General features: G+C 42.1%; 1 protein-coding gene across 2 annotated transcripts in view; it reads left to right on the top strand.

Moving 5' to 3' along the window:
• The window catches only part of LOC129813148 (otoferlin-like), a 40264-nt gene that overhangs the window by 4155 nt on the left and 14107 nt on the right, over positions 1–22002 (top strand). Inside the window, exons 4-29 of one of the 2 annotated variants that reach the window (XM_055865374.1) lie at positions 348–402; positions 507–638; positions 836–898; positions 1922–2006; positions 2113–2272; positions 3494–3680; positions 4439–4625; positions 6156–6379; positions 7955–8063; positions 9909–10098; positions 10565–10685; positions 10822–10922; positions 12234–12324; positions 12528–12644; positions 12874–13026; positions 13217–13406; positions 13804–13928; positions 14106–14237; positions 15483–15644; positions 15876–15995; positions 16360–16521; positions 16771–16933; positions 17049–17119; positions 17227–17253; positions 17385–17513; positions 17682–17757. In XM_055865374.1, coding sequence (XP_055721349.1) covers positions 348–402; positions 507–638; positions 836–898; positions 1922–2006; positions 2113–2272; positions 3494–3680; positions 4439–4625; positions 6156–6379; positions 7955–8063; positions 9909–10098; positions 10565–10685; positions 10822–10922; positions 12234–12324; positions 12528–12644; positions 12874–13026; positions 13217–13406; positions 13804–13928; positions 14106–14237; positions 15483–15644; positions 15876–15995; positions 16360–16521; positions 16771–16933; positions 17049–17119; positions 17227–17253; positions 17385–17513; positions 17682–17757 — 3332 coding nt within the window. Of the gene's footprint in view, positions 1–347; positions 403–506; positions 639–835; positions 899–1921; positions 2007–2112; positions 2273–3493; positions 3681–4438; positions 4626–6155; positions 6380–7954; positions 8064–9908; positions 10099–10564; positions 10686–10821; positions 10923–12233; positions 12325–12527; positions 12645–12873; positions 13027–13216; positions 13407–13803; positions 13929–14105; positions 14241–15482; positions 15645–15875; positions 15996–16359; positions 16522–16770; positions 16934–17048; positions 17120–17226; positions 17254–17384; positions 17514–17681; positions 17758–22002 lie in introns of both variants that reach the window. The other variant, XM_055865373.1, reaches the window with a different exon arrangement.

The following is a 22002-nucleotide window of genomic DNA, read 5'->3' as shown; positions in this document are numbered from 1 at the left end:
CAGGTGAATGGATTATCTTGGCAGAGGAGAAATACTCACTAACAGGGATGTAAAGAAATTTGTGCAAAACAATTGAGATAAGTAAGCTTTTTGTGAGTATGGAACATTTCTGGGATATTTTATTTCAGCTTATGAAATATGGAACCAAAACTTTAGATGTTGTCTTCATATTTTTGTTCAGTGAAGTAAGATAACATAGAAGCAAACTCTGAGTGTTGGGTTGAAGACAGGTGTTTCAATGACATTGTTTACCATGTAGTATCCTGTAGTTTTACAGAATTCTGAAATGAAAGTCTGCATTGATTTAATCACACTAAAACATATTTCTAACATGTGTCTAACGTCAGATCAAAACCAGACATTAAGATGGAACCTAGTGCCGGGAGACCAGTGGATTACCAAGTAAATTAAACTATACAATATGCTCATTGAATCAAGGAATAATCTGAATTTAACATATTGTTGTACTCCAGAGTGTCTGACCCATGATAACCCTTTTTCACCAGGTTAGTGTTACCATCGTAGAAGCCAGACAGCTAGTAGGGCTGAACATGGACCCAGTGGTCTGTGTGGAGATCGGAGACGATAAGAAGTACACTCAGATGAAGGAGTCGACAAACTGCCCATACTACAATGAGGTAACCAACCTGCTCTGGAATGATGACGCGGAGGAGGTTGATGATGAGGGTGATGATGATGATGAGTGTGATGATGATTATAACAAGGTCTACAGCATTGTAATTGAATATCTAGTAATTTTTCAATAAAGCTACACATTTTGACAGCAAACTTCATTACCCTCTTGCATTTATTTTATCTCACATTTCTCTTTTAGTATTTTGTCTTTGACTTCCACGTCCCATCGGATGTTATGTTTGACAAGATCCTGAAGCTGTCGGTGAGTAGCTCTACCACCATACAAACAAACAAACAGCTGCTCTATAATTCCCCTCCCTATCTAGATAAATGGAGAACCATGGGAATCGCTGTGTCTATTATTCATACGGTCTATTATTCCCATCCCTATCTAGATGAATGGGGAGCCATGGGAATCGCTGTGTGTATTATTCATACGGTCTATTATTCCCCTCTCTATCTAGATGAATGAGGAGCCATGGGAATCGCTGTCTATTATTCATACGGTCTATAATTCCCCTCTCTATCTAGATGAATGGGGAGCCATGGGAATCGCTGTCTATTATTCATACGGTCTATTATTCCCCTCCCTATCTAGATGAATGGGGAGCCATGGGAATCGCTGTCTATTATTCATACAGTCTTTAATTCCCCTCTCTATCTAGATGAATGGAGAGCCATGGGAATCGCTGTCTATTATTCATACGGTCTATAATTCCCCTCTCTATCTAGATGAATGAGGAGCCATGGGAATCGCTGTCTATTATTCATACGGTCTATAATTCCCCTCCCTATCTAGATGAATGGGGAGCCATGGGAATCGCTGTCTATTATTCATACAGTCTTTAATTCCCCTCTCTATCTAGATGAATGGAGAGCCATGGGAATCGCTGTCTATTATTCCCCTCCCTATCTAGATGAATGAGGAGCCATGGGAATCGCTGTCTATTATTCCCCTCCCTATCTAGATGAATGAGGAGCCATGGGAATCGCTGTGTCTATTATTCATACGGTCTATTATTCCCCTCTCTATCTAGATGAATGGAGAGCCATGGGAATCGCTGTCTATTATTCATACAGTCTTTAATTCCCCTCTCTATCTAGATGAATGGAGAGCCATGGGAATTGCTGTGTCTATTATTCATACGGTCTATAATTCCCCTCCCTATCTAGATGAATGGGGAGCCATGGGAATCGCTGTCTATTATTCATACAGTCTTTCATAATAGTCAACTCAGGTCACATGTTACTGAAGCACATTGCAATCTGCTTATCCATCCCTCAGGTCATCCACTCCAAGAACCTGCTGCGTAGTGGCACCCTGGTTGGCTCCTTCAAACTGGACATAGGCACCGTCTACTCACAGCCAGGTCAGGGAGAAACATAGTAGCTACTAGTGACTCATCTATGGTTCTGGTGCTGACCGCTCTTCATATTCATGTTGATGTTTTATTTAATTTAAAACATGTTCAACAGAACACCAGTTTTTCCACAAATGGGCCCTTCTCTCTGACCCTGATGACATCACTGCCGGGTGCAAAGGTTACATTAAATGTGACATCGCCGTTGTGGGGAAAGGAGACAACATCAAGACTCCCCACAAGGCCACAGAAACCGATGAAGATGACATAGAAGGGTAAACAATGACCAACATATTACTGGGGATATGAATGAACCCTTACCAACATATTACTGGGGATATGAATGAACCCTAACCTGCATATTACTGGGGATATGAATGAACCCTAACCTACATATTACTGGAGATATGAATGAACCCTAACCTACATATTACTGGGGATATGAATGAACCCTAACCTACATATTACTGGGGATATGAATGAACCCTAACCTACATATTACTGGGGATATGAGTGAACCCTAACCTACATATTACTGGAGATATGAATGAACCCTAACCTACATATAACTGGGGATATGAATGAACCCTAACCTACATATTACTGGGGATATGAATGAACCCTAACCTACATATTACTGGGGATATGAGTGAACCCTAACCTACATATTACTGGGGATATGAATGAACCCTAACCTACATATTACTGGGGATATGAATGAACCCTAACCTACATATTACTGGAGATATGAATGAACCCTAACCTACATATAACTGGGGATATGAATGAACCCTAACCTACATATTACTGGGGATATGAATGAACCCTAACCTACATATTACTGGGGATATGAATGAACCCTAACCTACATATTACTGGGGATATGAGTGAACCCTAACCTACATATTACTGGGGATATGAATGAACCCTAACCTACATATTACTGGGGATATGAATGAACCCTAACCTACATATTACTGGGGATATGAATGAACCCTAACCTACATATTACTGGGGATATGAATGAACCCTAACCTACATATTACTGGGGATATGAATGAACCCTAACCTACATATTACTGGGGATATGAATGAACCCTAACCTACATATTACTGGGGATATGAATGAACCCTAACCTACATATTACTGGGGATATGAATGAACCCTAACCTACATATTACTGGGGATATAAATGAACCCTAACCTACATATAACTGGGGATATGAATGAGAAAAGTACTCAATGAGTAAATTACCCAACAAAATGTTACCTAGGGTCCCCAAGAGGCTGACTGCATGTGTGGGTATGGATGTGGGTACACAGACCCGCAAACCACTGCGGCCCCTCACCCCCATCAAAGTTGCCCCTCCCTGCTCTAAAGAGCCCTGTGAAAGATCTCCCATCTCACAATTCTTGCTTACTTTCTTTTGCTGTTTTAGTCATAGAGATAAAATACAGTATGTTACAAGTGTTCTCTTTGATTCTGTGGTTTCAGTAACCTGCTGTTACCTGAGGGGGTTCCCGCGGAGCGCCAGTGGGCTCGCTACTATGTGAAGATCTATCGAGCTGAGGGCCTTCCCAAGATGAACACCAGCATCATGGCTAATGTCAAGAAGGCTTTTATAGGGGAGAACAAGGACCTTGTGGACCCTTATGTACAAATACTGTTCGCTGGCCAGAGGGTAAGTTAAACTATGTTATGTTATTCTGCGTTACGTTAAAGTATGTTATGTTATTCTGTGTTACGTTAAACTATGTTATGTTATTCTGTGTTACGTTAAAGTCTGTTATGTTATTCTGTGTTACGTTGAAGTATGTTATGTTATTTGTATTTATTAAGGATCACCATTAGCTCTCCTGGGGTCCAGCAATATTAAGGCAGTTATATACAACAACAAAAAATATGACATGACATTACATTTCAATACACTTTTCACAACACATTGTGTGCCCTCAGGCCACTACTCTACTACCACATATCTACAATACAAAATCCATGTGTATGTGTGTGTTATCATGTGTATGCGTGTGTCTGTTAAACTATGTTATGCTATTCTATGTTATGTTATGTTACGCTATGTTATGTTATTCTATGCTACGCTATGTTATGCTACGCTATGTTATGCTACGCTATGTTATGCTACACTATGTTATGTTACGCTATGTTATGCTACGCTATGTTATGCTACGCTATGTTATGCTATGTTATGCTACGCTATGTTATGTTACGCTATGTTATGTTACGCTATGTTATGCTATGTTACGCTATGTTACGCTATGTTATGCTATGTTATGTTACGCTATGTTTTATGCTACGCTATGTTATGCTACGCTATGTTATGCTACACTATGTTATGTTTAACTATGTTATGCTACAGCATGTTATGCTATGCTATGTTATGCTATTCCCCTCCCTATCTTGACTGCTTTGTGATCCCAGGGGAAAACATCTATCCAGAAGAGCAGCTACGAGCCCATCTGGAACGAGCAGATCGTCTTCACTGAGATGTTTCCACCGCTCTGCAAACGCATGAAGGTCCAGATCCGAGACTCAGACAAAGTGAACGACGTGGCCCTCGGAACACACTTCATTGACCTTAGAAAGATCGCCAATGATGGAGACAAAGGTGCTTCAGTGGAGACATGTTGCCCTTAATTCAGAAGATATTGTGTTTTGTGTTTCTTTCTTTTCGTTTCTTTTTTATGTGTTTCATTTTTTATGTATTTGGTGTTTGTATAAAGCAGGGCTCTCCCAGCCTGCTCCTGGAGAGTTACCATACTGTAGGTTTTCACTCCAACCCTGTTCCTGGAGAGCTACCCTCCTGTAGGTTTTCACTCCAACCCTGTTCCTGGAGAGCTAACCTCCTGTAGGTTTTCACTCCAACCCTGTTCCTGGAGAGCTACCCTCCTGTAAGTTTTCACTCCAACCCTGTTCCCGGAGAGCTACCCTCCTGTAGGTTTTCACTCCAACCCTGTTCCTGGAGAGCTACCATCCTGTAGGTTTTCACTCCAACCCTGTTCCTGGAGAGTTACCATACTGTAGGTTTTCACTCCAACCCTGTTCCTGGAGAGCTACCCTCCTGTAGGTTTTCACTCCAACCCTGTTCCTGGAGAGCTAACCTCCTGTAGGTTTTCACTCCAACCCTGTTCCTGGAGAGCTACCCTCCTGTAGGTTTTCACTCCAACCCTGTTCCTGGAGAGCTACCCTCCTGTAGGTTTTCACTCCAACCCTGTTCCTGGAGAGCTAACCTCCTGTAGGTTTTCACTCCAACCCTGTTCCTGGAGAGCTACCCTCCTGTAGGTTTTCACTCCAACCCTGTTCCCGGAGAGCTACCCTCCTGTAGGTTTTCACTCCAACCCTGTTCCTGGAGAGCTACCATCCTGTAGGTTTTCACTCCAACCCTGTTCCTGGAGAGTTACCATACTGTAGGTTTTCACTCCAACCCTGTTCCTGGAGAGCTACCCTCCTGTAGGTTTTCACTCCAACCCTGTTCCTGGAGAGCTAACCTCCTGTAGGTTTTCACTCCAACCCTGTTCCTGGAGAGCTACCCTCCTGTAGGTTTTCACTCCAACCCTGTTCCTGGAGAGCTACCCTCCTGTAGGTTTTCACTCCAAACCTGTTCCTGGAGAGCTACCATCCTGTAGGTTTTTACTCCAACCCTGTTCCTGGAGAGCTACCATCCTGTAGGTTTTCACTCCAACCCTGTTCCTGGAGAGTTACCATACTGTCGGTTTTCACTCCAAACCTGTTCCTGGAGAGCTACCATCCTGTAGGTTTTCACTCCAACCTTGTTCCTGGAGAGAAACCATCCTGTCGGTTTTCACTCCAACTCCAGTTGTATCTCTTAAATCAACTCACAACCAGCTAATTATTAGATGTGATAGATTAGAGACGGAGTGAAAACCTACCGGAGGGTAGCTCTCCAGGAACAGGGTTGGAGAACCCTGGTATAGAGTAAAGTAAACTGTAATGGGTGCCAAGTCCCAGCTGGACCAATTTGGGGAAGTGTTACCTCATGAAAAGTCTGACCAAGTGTAAATGACCGAGAAATGGGTTTTGCCAGTGTATGGTCCGGAGTTGGCTGTGTTAGCGCTCCAATCTCCAAAAGCACTTGCCAAGTAGCCATTCTCTTAACAACCATACTCTTCTCTGCCAGGCTTCCTTCCCACCCTGGGTCCGGCCTGGGTAAACATGTATGGCTCCACCCGTAGCTACACCATCATGGACGAGCACCAGGACCTGAACGAGGGTCTGGGGGAGGGGGTGTCCTTCAGGGCCCGTCTGCTGGTCAGCCTGTGTGTGGAGATCCTGGACACCTCCTCTCCAGAGGTTATGAGCTCCACAGAGGTCAAGGTGGAGGGGGTGCCCAAAATCTCAGAGGTGGGTCTCTCATACACACACACACACACACACACACACACACACACACACACACACACACACACACACACACACACACACACACACACACACACACACACACACACACACACACACACACACACACACACACACACAGTCTCTATCTCTCATTGTCTCTTGCTTTGCCTCTTTCTCTCTCTCTCTCTGTCTCCTGACTCTCTCAGTCTCTCAGTCTCTCTGTCTCTCAGTCTCTGTGTCTCTGTCTCCTGTCTCTCTCAGTCTCTCAGTCTCTCTGTGTCTCTGTGTCTCTGTGTCTCTGTGTCTCTGTGTCTCTGTCTCCTGTCTCTCTCAGTCTCTCAGTCTCTCTGTGTCTCTGTGTGAGTGTCTTTATCTATCTCTCTCTCACACTCTCTTTCTGTCTTTCTTTCTTTCTTCCTTGGGTGAGTGCTCAAGCATACAAACCCTCCTACGGTGACTCACACCTCACAACAACAGGTTATCACGGTGCAACCTGACTAAATTATTCATCATCTTTATTTAGCTGATCTCTGACGCTACATTATTAACTGACTGTTTCCATTAATACAGGTCTTTTATGTGTTCAGACAATGTAAGTCACAGAGCCGATCGAGTGAGGGACCGTCTATGTAACCATTACAGGTCTTTGCCAGAGTCCTGGAACAGAACTCTGCATGCACCATATTTCCATACTCATTATGGAAATACTCACCATACTCTCATATATTTTCATACATCATACACCATATTGTACACATTACAGTATTCTCAAGCCATACACTATATAAACAAAAGTATGTGGACACCCCTTCAAATTAGAGGATTCGGTCATTTCATCCACACCCGTTGCTGACACGTGTATAAAATCGAGCAGAAGCCATGCAATCTCCATAGACAAACATTTTTAGTAAATGGTCTTACTGAAGAGCTCAGTGACTTTCAACGTGGCACCGTCATAGGATGCCACCTTTCCAACAAGTCAGTTGATCAAATTTCACATTTCTGCCCTGCTAGAGCTGCCCCGGAAAAGCATAAGAACACCATGCACAATGCCAAGTGTCAGCTGGTGTGGTGTAAAGCTCGCCACCATTGGACTCAGTCTGGAGTGATGAATCACACAATCAAACCTTTATTTAACTAGGCAAGTCAGTTAAGAACAAATTCTTATTTACAATGACAGCTTAGTGGGTTAACTGCCTTGTTCAGGGGCAGAACAACAGGTTTTTACCTTGCCAGCTCAGGGATTTGATCTAGCAACCTTTCAGTTACTGGCCCAACACTCTAACCACTAGGCTACCTGTCACCCCGACTGAGGAATCTGGGCTTGGTGGGTGCCAAGAGAACGTTACCAGTCACAAGGCATAGTGTCAACTGTAAAGTTTGGAGGAGGAATAATGATTTTTAAATGAGATGTTCGATGAGCAGGTGTCCACATTATTTTGTTCATGTAATGTATGACAGTTTGCCTATTCATATTGTGTCTCCATCCCTCCAGAATGCCACTGTGAAAGTGGGGGGGGATTATTCCTGTTATAATGTATTTCCATGTTAATGTTTGTGTCTCTCTCCATCCAGAGCGCCACAGGGAAAGTGGAGGAGTTCTTCCTCTTCGGGGCGTTCCTGGAGGCCACCATGATTGACAGGAAGATCGGGGACAAACCAATCTGCTTCGAGGTTACAATAGGTTTGTAGCTTCAATAGCTCAGCCAATGAGCCAACATGACATCATCCTTTATGAGGAAATAGCAAGCATTTTTGAAACGGTCTGTTTGAGGTGGGGTTTTTGAAGTGTTTTAGGATGTGTCAACATTATTTAGGTATGAGTTAATAGAATATAAACTTTTAAAAGTGAGATTTACGCTGGACAGTTACTGTAAAACTAGTCCTGGGTTGTTAATCTAGGAATAGCCTCAATCCGTACCTAAGAAACCATCCCTCAATGAAGATTCTCCATTGACAATTATTTTTGATCCATTACTAGGCTCAATCTGGGTTCGGGTAACCAACCTTTGATTTACACTACCGTTCAAAAGTTTGGGGTGACTTAGAAATGTCCTTGTTTCTGAAAGAAAATACCATTTTTTGTCCATTAAAATAACATCAAATTGATCAGAGATACAGTGTAGAGCCTCCCGGGTAGCGCAGTGGTCTAGGGAACTGCATCGCAGCGCCAGCTGTGCCACCAGAGACTCTGGGTTCTCGCCCAGGCTCTGTCGCAGCTGGCCGCAACCGGGAGGTCCGTGGGGCGACGCACAGTTGTCCGGGTTTGGCCGGTAGGGATATCCTTGTCTCATTGCGCACCAGCGACTCCTGTGGCAGGCCGGGCGCAGTACACAGTGTTTCCTCCGACACATTGGTGCAGCTGGCTTCCGGATTGGATGTGCTCTGTGTTAAGAAGCAGTGCGGCTTGGTTGGGTTGTGTTTCGGAGGACGCATGGCTTTCGACCTTCATCTCTCCCGAGCCCGTATGGGAGTTGTAGCGATGAGACAAGATAGTAACTACTAACAATTGGATACCACGAAAAAGGGGGTAAAAATACAAATTTAAAAAATACAGTGTTAATGTTGTAAATGACTATTGTAGCTGGAAACGGCTGATTTTTAATGTAATATCTACATAGGCCCATTATCAGCAACCATCACTCCTGTGTTCCAATGGCATGTTGTGTTAGCTAATCCAAGTTTATAATTTTAAAAGGCTAATTGATCATTAGAAAACCCTTTTGCAATTATGTTAGCACAGCTGAAAACTGTTGTTCTGATTAAAGAAACAATAAAACTGTCTTTCTTTAGACTAGTTGAGTATCTGGAGCATCAGCATTTGTGGGTTCGATTACAGGCTCAAAATGGCCAGAAACAAAGACCTTCCTTTTTATTCTTGTTCTGAGAAATGAAGGCTATTCCATGCGAGAAATTGCCAAGAAACTGAAGATCTCATACAACACTGTGTACAACTTCCTTCACAGAACAGCACAAACTGTCTCTAACCAGATTAGAAAGAGGAGTGGGAGGCCCCGGTGCACAACTGAGCAAGGGGACAAGTACATTAGAGTGTCTAGTTTGAGAAACAGACGCCTCACAAGTCCTCAACTGGCAGCTTCATTAAATAGAACCCGCAAAACACCAGTCTCAAGGTCAACAGTGAAGAGGCAACTCCGGGATGCAGGCCTTCTAGGCAGAAGCTTGTAATCGAACCCACAAATGCTAATGCTCCAGATACTCAACTAGTCTAAAGAATGGCAGTTTTATTGCTTCTTTAATCAGAACAACAGTTTTCAGCTGTGCTAACAAAATTGCTGATAATAGGCCTCTGTACGTCTTTGTAGATATTCTATTAAAAATCATCCGTTTCCAGCTACAATAGTCATTTACAACATTAACAACGTCTACACTGTATTTCTGATCAATTTGATGATATTGTAACGGACAAAAAATGTGCTTTCCTTTCAAAAACAAGGACATTTCTAAGTGACCCCAAACTTTTGAACAGTGTATATCGCCATATTTTAAACTTTCGTCTTTTAACCAGGTAACTATGGGAGTGAGATTGATGGTGTGACCAAACTCAAGTCGAGTAGTGGGAAGAAGAGTGGGGGAGACGGAGATGAAGAGGAGACAGAGCTGATCCATGGATCTAGTGATGAAGAGGAGGGAGATGATGACAATGACCTGGTCTCAGTGTCCACCACCCCGCCGATGAAACCAGTCATCACCGACAGGTCAGATCCCAACAGACACATGAGATAATGACCTGGTCTCAGTGTCCACTATCCCGCCCATGAAACCAGTCATCACCGACAGATCAGATCTAGAGTTGTAAAATTCTGGGAACTTTCAATAACTTCCCTGGTTTTCCAGAAATCCTGGTTGGAGGATTCCGGATTTCCTGCTTATTCCCTCCTGATTCAGGGGATCCTCCAACCGGGATTTTGGGGAAACTAGTGAATTTATTCAAGTTCCTAGAATTTTGCAACCCTAGTCAAATCCCAACAGATTCATTAGCAGAGTACCCCAGCATGCCAAGCTGGTTGAAAGGAAGTTATTTCTGGTTATGAACTAGATCTAATGACAATCCTTTCAGATAATTTTCCTGCCGGGATTGTTGTTTTCTGTTCTGTGCAACTAGATCGTAAGTCTCTCTAGGTCAGGTTTCATTCTCTCTTTTTGTGCATCTCAAACCTTCAGAAACTATTTCCATCTGCCTTACTTTGAGAGGAAGCCGTGTATTTACATCAAGAGCTGGTGGCAGGACCAGAGAAGAAGACTGTACAATGCCAACCTTATAGACAACATTGCCGATAAACTGGTGGGTCAATCAATCACTGTTACCCAATTTAAATGTGTTAGAATGACATTAGTAAAACTTAATAAATAGTACCATTACAAACATTCTTAAAACATTAGAATGATGTTATATCATGTCTATAACACTGTGTCAACAGGAGGAGGGTCTGAACGATGTTCAGGAGGTCATTAAGACAGAGAAGGCATATCCTGAACGCAGACTGAGAGGGGTCTTGGAGGATCTCAGCAATGGATGCAGGTCTCTACTGACCTTTTAACCCTACTGTGTCCTACTGGCTCTATACTGATAGCCCGACTGAGTCCTACTGGCTCTATACTGATAGCCCTACTGGCTCTATACTGATAACCCTACTGAGTCCTACTGGCTCTATACTGATAACCCTACTGAGTCCTACTGGCTCTATACTGATAACCCTACTGAGATCTACTGGCTCTATACTGATAACCCTACTGAGTCCTGCTGGCTCTATACTGATAACCCTACTGAGTCCTACTGGCTCTATACTGATAACCCAACTGAGTCCTACTGGCTCTATAATGATAACCCTACTGAGTCCTACTGGCTCTATACTGATAACCCTACTGAGTCCTACTGGCTCTATAATGATAACCCTACTGAGTCCTACTGGCTCTATACTGATAACCCTACTGAGTGAGTCCTACTGGCTCTATACTGATAACCCTACTGAGTCCTACTGGCTCTATACTGATAGCCCTACTGGCTCTATAATGATAACCCTACTGAGTCCTACTGGCTCTATACTGATAACACTACTGAGTCCTACTGGCTCTATACTGATAACCCTACTGTGTCCTACTGGCTCTATACTGATAACCCTACTGAGTCCTACTGGCTCTATACTGATAACCCTACTGAGTCCTACTGGCTCTATACTGATAACCCTACTGAGTCCTACTGGCTCTATACTGATAACCCTACTGAGTCCTACTGGCTCTATACTGATAACCCTACTGAGTCCTACTGGCTCTATACTGATAACCCTACTGAGTCCTGCTGGCTCTATACTGATAACCCTACTGGCTCTATACTGATAACCCTACTGAGTCCTACTGGCTCTATACTGATAACCCTACTGGCTCTATACTGATAACTCTACTGAGTCCTACTGGCTCTTATACTGATAACCCTACTGAGTCCTACTGGCTCTATACTGATAACCCTAATGAGTCCTACTACTGGCTCTATACTGATAACCCTACTGAGTCCTACTGGCTCTATACTGATAACCCTACTGAGTCCTACTGGCTCTATACTGATAACCCTAATGAGTCCTACTACTGGCTCTATACTGATAACCCTACTGAGTCCTACTGGCTCTATACTGATAACCCTACTGAGTCCTACTGGCTCTATACTGACCCTTTATCACTACTGATTACTACTACTGGCTCTGTACAGTCTTACTCAATTCCTTGTTTTTTAGGAGGACATTGTCTGTATCCAGTAAGCCCTGGTCAAACGTAGTGCACTATATAGGGTGCCATTTGGTACACTGCCATTGACTGACATTTAATTATTTTTTTTCAGTCAATTTCTGACTCTGGCTAACAAAGACCAGAACCAGACTGGGAGGACCAAGCTAGACAAAGAGAGACTCAAGTCCTGCATGAGGGAACTGGTACGGCACACATGATCCATGATTGTAATGTTTCTATATATGATTTTCTGTCACATATTACACCTAGTCCTGGACTAAAAAGCTATTTCTACTGAGTCTGATTTTTAGTCCAAGACTGTGATTGATCTGTGTCCAGGAACCAGGCCATTCGTGTGGCGTGTCGGTGGTAAAAAGTGTACTTGTCTCATTGTGTTTGCTTTTAGGAGAACTTAGGTCAGCAGGCTAAAACCATCAGGACACAGGTGAAGAAGAACACAGTGAGGGATAAGATCAAGCTGGTGCAGAACTTTCTCCACAAGCTCAGGTTCCTAGCTGACGAGGTAAGTCAGGAAGGAGTGTATATACGATAAGTATACAGTAGTTAATCAATCTAAAACTATTGATAACATTACAGATGTCTTTGTTCTTCTTTCTTTTCCTTTATATTGTGTATATTTGTTGAATGGTTGTTATTTTTTCCCTGATTGCACTATACATTTCCCAATTGGGACAGTAAATATATTTGAGATTGATTGATTGGTTGATTGACTGACTGATGTGTAATTGCAGCCGCAGCACAGCATCCCTGACATCTACATCTGGATGATGAGTAATAACAAGCGAATCGCCTATGCCCGTGTCCCCTCCAAAGACATCCTGTACTCCGGGGTGGACGAGGAGACTGGGAAGGACTGTGGCAAAGTCAAAACCATCTTCCTTAAGGTCTTTGAATAGTTAGACTACATCCAAAACCAAACGCCTATTTCCTCTTCCAGTGTGTGTTTATTGATTTAGTTTGAAATCCCCTAAAAGTAATAATAACAGCCATTTCCATTTCAGTTGTCACTTGTTCTGAACCACTGCTGCTGTTTCCATCTGATTTCTGTTAATGTGTTTGCCTCATGGTGCCCAGCTGCCTGGCAAGAAGGGCTTTGGGGCAGCTGGCTGGACAGTGCAGGCTAAGACAGAGATCTACCTGTGGCTGGGTCTGAACCGTCAGAGGAAAGACTTCCTGTCTGGTCTGCCCAACGGCTTCGAGGAGAACAAGATGCTGAAAGGACCTGGCTCGCAGTCTGCTCCTCCCATCAGCCTCACATACATGAGTAAGAGGGACTGAGAGACAGATGGCGTCCGATTCACCACATATATCACTATGCATATGGGAAACTAGAAAATCCCATTGATTGCATTAACAGCGGTCTAGACACATGAGTAAGGGAGACGGCGATGTCCCATGCATGTGCCAAACATATCAACATATAACATAGAAATAGAGTGGTTAGAAAGGACAGATACCTCAGACTTACCCTGGTGGTCTCTGATCGGTCTGTGCTTTATAGCACCCTATGGTGGTGGTCATCCCTAATGTTCCTCAGGGAGCGTTGACTTGAATGGGAATGTCTTTTTTAGTAGTTCAAATTCTATTCACATATTGTATCACTACAAATAAGGGAAGCTAGAGAATCCCATTGATAAATGTCCCCCCCCCCTCCTCCACAGTGAAGCAGATCTTCCAGCTGAGGGTCCATATGTACCAGGCTCGCAGCCTGTTTGCGGCAGACAGCAGCGGCCTCTCTGACCCCTTCGCCAGGGTCTTCTTCTCCACACACAGCCAGGTCACAGAGGTAGGACAACTAGATGCTTGTTTTGTTTATTCGTTTTTAAAAATACAGTGATTCCACAAATATAACTTTCTATCATCTTTAAAGTCATTTAAGTATAAGAATAACAGAATGGTAAACGAGAGTAACAAGATGGTGTATGAATGAATGAATAAATGAATGATTGTCACTATCGCCCAGGTGTTGAATGAGACACTGTGTCCCACGTGGGACCAGCTGATGGTGTTCGACAACGTAGAACTGTTCGGAGAGGTCGGCGAACTCAGGGACGACCCTCCTATAATCGTCATAGAAATCTATGACCAGGACACGGTGGTAAGCACGATGCCTGGTCAGAACACAGACCCCGTCTTTCCTTGCTGCTCCAGTCCTCTAAGTAACATAAATGACATGTCATTCAAATGAGTCTCTGCATTTGAATGAGATGGTGTAGATACAGTAGTAGGTGCTTTGTTAGCGTCATTGTCAAGTAATGTTGCAACTTATATCTTTATCTGATTTTACAGAATTGATATGAATTATATTTGAAAGAATGTATATGTTTACTCAACTGATGATCTGATATCTATTCCTGAACATAAACACCATTGTTTTGGATGACCGTGGCTCGGGATAAGTAGAGTGTGAATTGAATTCTGATTGAAGTCTGGAAGTAGTGGATGAGAGCATTATGCCCCGAGGCAGGGCTCTCCTAGCCTCGTACGAACCATGCTGATCTCGCGAGCTTACGAGATCTTACGAGATCTGATCAGGATAATTCGTACGAGGCTAGTGCTCTCCAAACCTGTTCCTGGAGAGCTACTCTCATGTAGGTTTTTGCTCCAATTCTAACTAACCTGATATGGATTCAGCTTATCAACTAGATAATTATTAGAATCAGGTGTGCTTGATTAGGGTTGGAGCGAAAACATACAGGACGTTAGCTCTCCAGGAACAGGTTTGTAGAGCCTTGGACCAAGGCATGCAAGAGGTATAAGATCTAACTGGAAAGACATATTCACTGGACATCAGCCTTACCCCTCTTGCATTCCTTCAATGGAAGCTTTTTGCTTATGCGGTACAGTGGTTATGTTTGAGTGTCGTTTCCATCATTTTTTTTAGCCTGGTCCCAGATCATTTCTGAAGTGTGTGCGTATAGCTAACTCCTAAAGTCAAGTTGGCAAAACTGTACAAACAGATCTGGAACCAGGCTAGTTGATGTTCATTGTTCTGTCGTATCATCTTGAGCTTTGAAGCATGTTCATTGTCAAGTCATGCCTCTTTGTTGGGTAAGCTAATACCATACTTAACCTATTGGTGAATGATGTGGCATGAACACCCTCTATTGTATTCATGCTACCGTTTTTTGAATATCAAATTGTTCTGTTAAAACGCTTGTAATGTGAACACCAGCCAATTTCCTCGGATTGTAGATAGTACAGTATTTCAAAGAGACCATTCTTTCAAATATTTAAACCTTAATTCATAATTGTGGACATGGTGTGGTCCTTGATTTATCAAAGCAGGTTCAGGATTATATTTTGATTGTCTTCCTGTTATGTTACGATGTGACTCCAGGGCAAAGCAGAGTTCATGGGCAGGACTTTCGCCAAGCCCATAACCAAGATGGCTGACGAACACTACGGACCTCCACGTTTCCCTCCCCAACTAGAGTACTACCAGATCTATAGGGGGAATTGCACCGCTGGAGAGATGCTGGCAGCCTTCGAACTGCTGCAGGTGAGCTGGCAATAGATTATTTGTCCCAAAGTGGAGGGAAATTGATTGTGGGACAAATAAAGGGAGAAGTTGAACAAACTTTTACTTTCAAAGTTGATGTATTCTAAGATTTCCTAGGTTAATAATAGTAAAACTAAATATTATTTCTGCCAGTCATGTGACAATAGATTATTTGATTAGACCCAAATGAATCAGTAATGTTGATGTCTGTAACGTCTGTTCATGTTTCAGATTGGTCCGCATGGTAAAGCTGACCTGCCGCCCATCGACGGTCCTACAGACATGGACCGTGGTCCCATCCTACCTGTCCCTCTGGGCATCAGACCAGTCCTCAGCAAGTACAGGATCGAGGTGGGAGTTAACCTCCTCTTAGTGTACAGGAAGTATAGCTGTCAATATTGCTGTAACATTTAGGGAAATGCTTATGTACTGCTTATGAATGTGTTATGAATGGTTTATGAATGCGTTATGAATATGTTATGAATGTGTTATGTGTTATGAATGGGTATGAACAGGTTATGAATGGGTTATGAATATGTTATGAATGGGTTATGTGTTATGAATGGGTATGAACAGGTTATGAATGGGTTATGAATATGTTATGAATGAGTTATGAATGTGTCATGAAAGGTTATGAATGTGTCATTAATGGTTATGAAGGCCTGATGTAGGTACCCTTTAAAAAAAGTGTTACTGAAATGTTCCCCGTTTCCAGGTGCTGTTCTGGGGGCTCAGGGACCTGAAGAGAGTCAACCTAGCCGCGGTGGACAGGCCTCGTGTGGACATAGAATGTGCCGGTAAAGGGGTCCAGTCTTCCCTGATCCAGAACTACAAGAAAAATCCTAACTTCGGCACCCTGGTTAAGATGTTTGAGGTGGTAAGTTCTCTTTAAAATCATTCCATCATTCACCTGGTTCTCGCCTAATAACAACCAAAATTTGACAACTTTCCCATGAAGTTGTGATATCGTCATGAAAACGAAATCTTTACCTTACTGTAACAGAGATCAGTTGGTTGTAATGTGGCTATATGAAATCTTGTCAACCAGAAAACCGTTTTACAACAAGGAAATTACACCATGTGCCAAATGTGACCCATTTATTTCCTGTGAACTTACGTTCTCCAGGATCTGCCTGAGAATGAGCTGCTCCACCCTCCCCTGAACATCAGAGTGGTGGACTGCAGAGCGTTCGGTCGCTACACCTTAGTGGGGAACCATGCTGTCACCACACTACGCAAGTTCATCTACCGAGCAGCAGACAAGCAAGCCAACAACTGGAACACTCAAGGTACACACACATGCACACATACATGCACCCCTCGTAGTGCCCGTACACTTTGCCCAGGTCGGGAAGATAAATTATTTGTACAAATGTTACTCATGCAGTCTTTCTCCTCCACCAGAGGAGATCATTGTCAACTACGAGCCAGAACCCTCCATCAAGAAGATGGAGACCATGGTTAAGCTGGACTCTGTAAGATCTCACACCATTACATTCATGTTCGTTTGAATAATCAACTTGAATAAAACCTCCTGAGTTGTAATATGGCTGATATGATATGTTTTGTGGTCTTTTTTCAGGGGTCTGATGCGGTGGTTAAAATTGAGGTAGGTGTTACGTCTCTGTTAATGTTAAAAGCATTTGTAGGTGAATGTTTATTTGTTAAAGGTTGTACAGTAGTTTAAAATAGTCAAAGGGATATTGCAACCTGTAATATAACCTGACATTGATGTTGTAGGAGGATGATAAAGGAGGGAAGAAGAAGAAGAGAAAGAAGGGAGGAGACGAGGTGGAGGAGGAAGAGTTTGATGAGAGCATGTTGGATTGGTGGTCAAAGTACTTCGCCTCGATCGAAACTCTGATGGAGGTGAGGCCATCCGTGAAAATGGCATTGATTTTTTTTGTACAGAATGTAAACTTGTAAACAATTAAACATCTTTATCATCTTATGGCTACATTTGGATACTCATGAATTCATTTTTAAAGGGATCCTTTCTGTGTATGTCATATTATTGGTTTGTGTGTGACTTGGTAGATTCTCAAGGCTCAGGAGGCAGCTATGGCAGATGCTGAGGAGAAAGAGGACCAAGATATTTCTGCTGAGGGTGGAGGTAACAAATGCTATCCTACACTGTGAAAAACACCAGAGCAGTAGATCTAGCACATCTAGGATTTATCTATACACATTTTATAGAAATATACATATTTTTATGTATCTTCAATATGTTTTCATGTTAATGTTGCTGATGTTTATTCATTTGGTAGAGATTGAAAATGTAAGAAACCTTAAAGTATTGTAGATAGTCCAGCATAATCATGAATCTTTGCATATTGATAATTGGACTTTAAAGTAGAAAGTAATTATTGCAGGCGAAGGGAATTATCAGGTTGTGTACTATGTTCACATTCATGTCACTACTATACAGTATGTGCTGTCCTCTTGGAATCAGGACAACCCATACCACTAACCCTTCCCATTATCCCTGACCTCTCTGTCATAGTTAATCTATGCATACATTTACACAGACACAAATCCATTATGCCAGTCATGAAAGTTGGCTATGAAAAATATGAACAATGTTACGAATAAAACAAACACAAATAGTTAAGTATAGCTTTGAATTAACATGATACATAAAACATCCCAACTGCACTATTATGCAGAGATTGTGTGCAAAGTTTTTGACCTATTGGCTAAATGTTGTATTAGTTATTCTGAAAGGTCTGTTGCACTGGCATTCACAGTGGCGATTTCAACATGAACATATTGGTAGGGCAAGCTGAATCAACAAAGCTCGTGATATGCATAGAAACAAGTACACTACACCGGCTACACATTGAATCCACTAATAACTAATCCCAAAATTTGTTTTGAGCCACACACAAACATTGTAATGTTTGGGTTATGATCAGTTTATGGCTACTTCCCATATCTTTAACTCTTATTTCACGGAAGACCATGACAGTCGCACACTTTTATAGTCAACTAGCTAGTAATCAGTCTGCAATATTGCGACACTGCATACGTCTGCTAGTTACAAAGGGGCCCGGTTAACAATATGTAACATTTATAACGCTATTCCCTCGCTTCATCGATTGCACAGCTCCAGTTTCATCAAAGATACAGTGGCTTGCGAAAGTAATGCCCTTTGGCATTTTTCCTATTTTGTTGCCTTACAACCTGGAATTAAAATAGATTTTTTGGGGGTTTGTATCATTTGATTTACACAACATGCCACCACTTTGAAGATACAAAATATTTTTTATTGTGAAACAAACAAGAAATAAGGCAAAAAAACAGAAAACTTGAGCGTGCATAACTATTCACCCCCCAAAGTCAATACTTTGTAGAGCCACCTTTTGCAGCAATTACAGCTACAAGTCTCTTGGGGTATGTCTCTATAAGCTTGGCACATCTAGCCACTGGGTTTTCTGCCCATTCTTCAAGGCAAAACTGCTCCAGCTCCTTCAAGTTGGATGGGTTCCGCTAGTGTACAGCAATCTTTAAGTCATACCACAGATTCTCAATTGGATTGAGGTCTGGGCTTTGACTAGGCCATTCCAAGACATTTAAATGTTTCCCCTTAAACCACTCGAGTGTTGCTTTAGCAGTATGCTTAGGGTCATTGTCCTGCTGGAAGGTGAACCTCCGTCCCAGTCTCAAATCTCTGGAAGACAGAAATTTCCCTGTATTTAGCGTCATCCATCATTCCTTCAATTCTGACCAGTTTCCCAGTCCCTGCCGATGATGAGAGGTGTTGGGATTTTAAATATTAGTCTCATCTGACCAGAGTACCTTCTTCCATATGTTTGGGGAGTCTCTCACATTCCTTTTGGCAAACAGCAAACGTGTTTGCTTATTTTTTTCTTTAAGCAATGGCTTTTTTCTTGCCACTCTTCCGTAAAGCCCAACTCTGTGGAGTGTACGGCTTAAAGTGGTCCTATGGATACTCCAATCTCCGCTGTGTAGCTTTGCAACTCCTTCAGGGTTATCTTTGATCACTTTGTTGCCTCTCTGTTTAATGCCCTCCTTGTCTGGTCCGTGAGTTTTGGTGGGCAGCCCTCTCTTGGCAGGTTTGTTGTGGTGCCATATTCTTTCCATTTTTTAATAATGGATTTAATGGTGCTCCATAGGATGTTCAAAGTTTCCCAACCCTGATCTGTACTTCTCCCCAACTTTGTCCCTGACCTGTTTGGAGAGCTCCTTGGTCTTAATGGTGCCGCTTGCTTAGTGGTGTTGCAGACTCTGGGGCCTTTCAGAACTGGTGTATATTTACTGAGATCATGTGGCAGATCATTTGACACTTAGATTGCACACAGGTGGACTTTATTGAACTAATTATGTGACTTCTGAGGGTAATTTGTTGCACCAGATCTTATTTAGGGACTTCATAGCAAAGGGGGTGAATACATATACACCCACCACTTTTCCATTTTTTTTTGTTGAATTTTCTGAAACAAGTTATTTTCTTCATTTCACTTCACCAATTTGGACTATTTTGTGTATGTCCATTACATGAAAATCCAATATAAATCCATTTAAATTAAATGTTGTAATGCAACAAAATAGGAAAAACGCCAAGGGGGATGAATACTTTTGCAAGGTACTGTATTTATAACTAACCCTTCTTCTACATGTAGTTCTATGGGTATTACAGTCTGCCATCAAACATCAACACTGTAGCCTATAGGGTATTATAGCCAGCCTACCTGAAAACAGATGCTAGCCACTGCTCCATGATCCACCACCAACTACTCCACTTGAATCTTTTTTTCCAGCTTGCTCTATTTTAATGGATGGCCATATTTTCAAGTTTAGGTGGCTAACGAGCACCAATACGTTCATCTCTACATTTCCTTCATAACACTAAAGTTTGAAAGTGATTTGCTAGGACATAGTTCAGCTTGTCGACATGTTTCAGCTAGCTTCTCACGAGTCACCATCCCGGATCCGGGAGCACCCTCATCAGTAAAAAAGCTGACTAGCATAGCCTAGCATAGCGCCACAAGTAAATACTAGCATCTAAATATCATGAAATCACAAGTCCAAGACACCAGATGAAAGATACACATCTTGTGAATCCAGCCATCATTTCCGATTTTTTAAATGTTTTACAGGGAAAACACAATATGTATTTCTATTAGCTAACCACGATAGCAAAAGACCCAACTGCATATTTCCACCATTTTTTTTACTGCATAGGTAGCTATCACAAATTCGACCAAATAAACATATAAATAGTCACTAACCAAGAAACAACTTCATCAGATGACAGTCTGATAACATATTTATTGTATAGCATATGTTTTGTTCGACAAATGTGCATATTTCAGGTATAAATCATAGTTTTACATTGCAGCCACCATCACAAAATCTCACCAAAGCAGCTAGAATAACTACAGAGACCAACGTGAATTACCTAAATACTCATCATAAAACATTTATGAAAAATACACAGTGTACAGCAAATGAAAGACAAACATCTTGTGAATCCAGCCAATATTTCAGATTTTTTAAGTGTTTTACAGCAAAAACACAATATAGCATTATATTAGCTTACTACACAGCCACATTCAATCAAGGAACATTTTTACATTACATTTTAGTCATTTAGCAGACGCTCTTATCCAGAGCGACTTACAGTAGAGTGCATACATTTTATTACATTTTACATTTTACATACTGAGACAAGGATATCCCTACCGGCCAAACCCTCCCTAACCCTATGCCAATTGTGCGTCCGGCTGTGACAGAGCCTAGGCGCGAACCCAGCCCAGCCTGGGCGCGAACCCAGAGACTCTGGTGGCGCAGCTAGCACTGCGATGCAGTGCCGTAGACCACTGCGCCACCCGGGAGGCCAGTGGTCATTAGCGATAGCGATAGCGAATAAACCAGCAAAAGATATACATTTTTTTACTAACCTTCTCAAACTTCATCAGATGACAGTCCTATAACATCATATTACACAATACATATCTGGTTTGTTCGAAAATGTGCATATTTAGCGGTACAATTTGTGGTTGAACAATGTGAATACTAGCCAAACTGACCAAAATAATCCGGATATATTTCTGACACTCACATCATCTAATCAAATAACTAATCATATACTTTACTAAAAAATACAGGTTGGACAGCAAATGAAAGATACACTAGTTGTTAATGCAACCGCTGTGTTAGATTTTTAAAAATAACCTTATTACGACATACAGTTTACGTTACAGCGAAACAGCGCCCGAAATCTGGGCAGAATATAGTCTAAACATTTTTTGACAGAAATACGAAATAATATCATAAATGGTTCCTACTATTTGATGAGCTTCCATCAGAATCTTGTACAAGTTGTCCTTTGTCC

This window comes from Salvelinus fontinalis, chromosome 16, assembly GCF_029448725.1.
Source record: "Salvelinus fontinalis isolate EN_2023a chromosome 16, ASM2944872v1, whole genome shotgun sequence".
Classification (NCBI taxonomy): Eukaryota; Metazoa; Chordata; class Actinopteri; order Salmoniformes; family Salmonidae; genus Salvelinus; species Salvelinus fontinalis.
The sequence above is the reverse complement of the archived record's forward strand: the minus strand, read 5'-3'. Positions and strand labels throughout refer to the sequence as shown.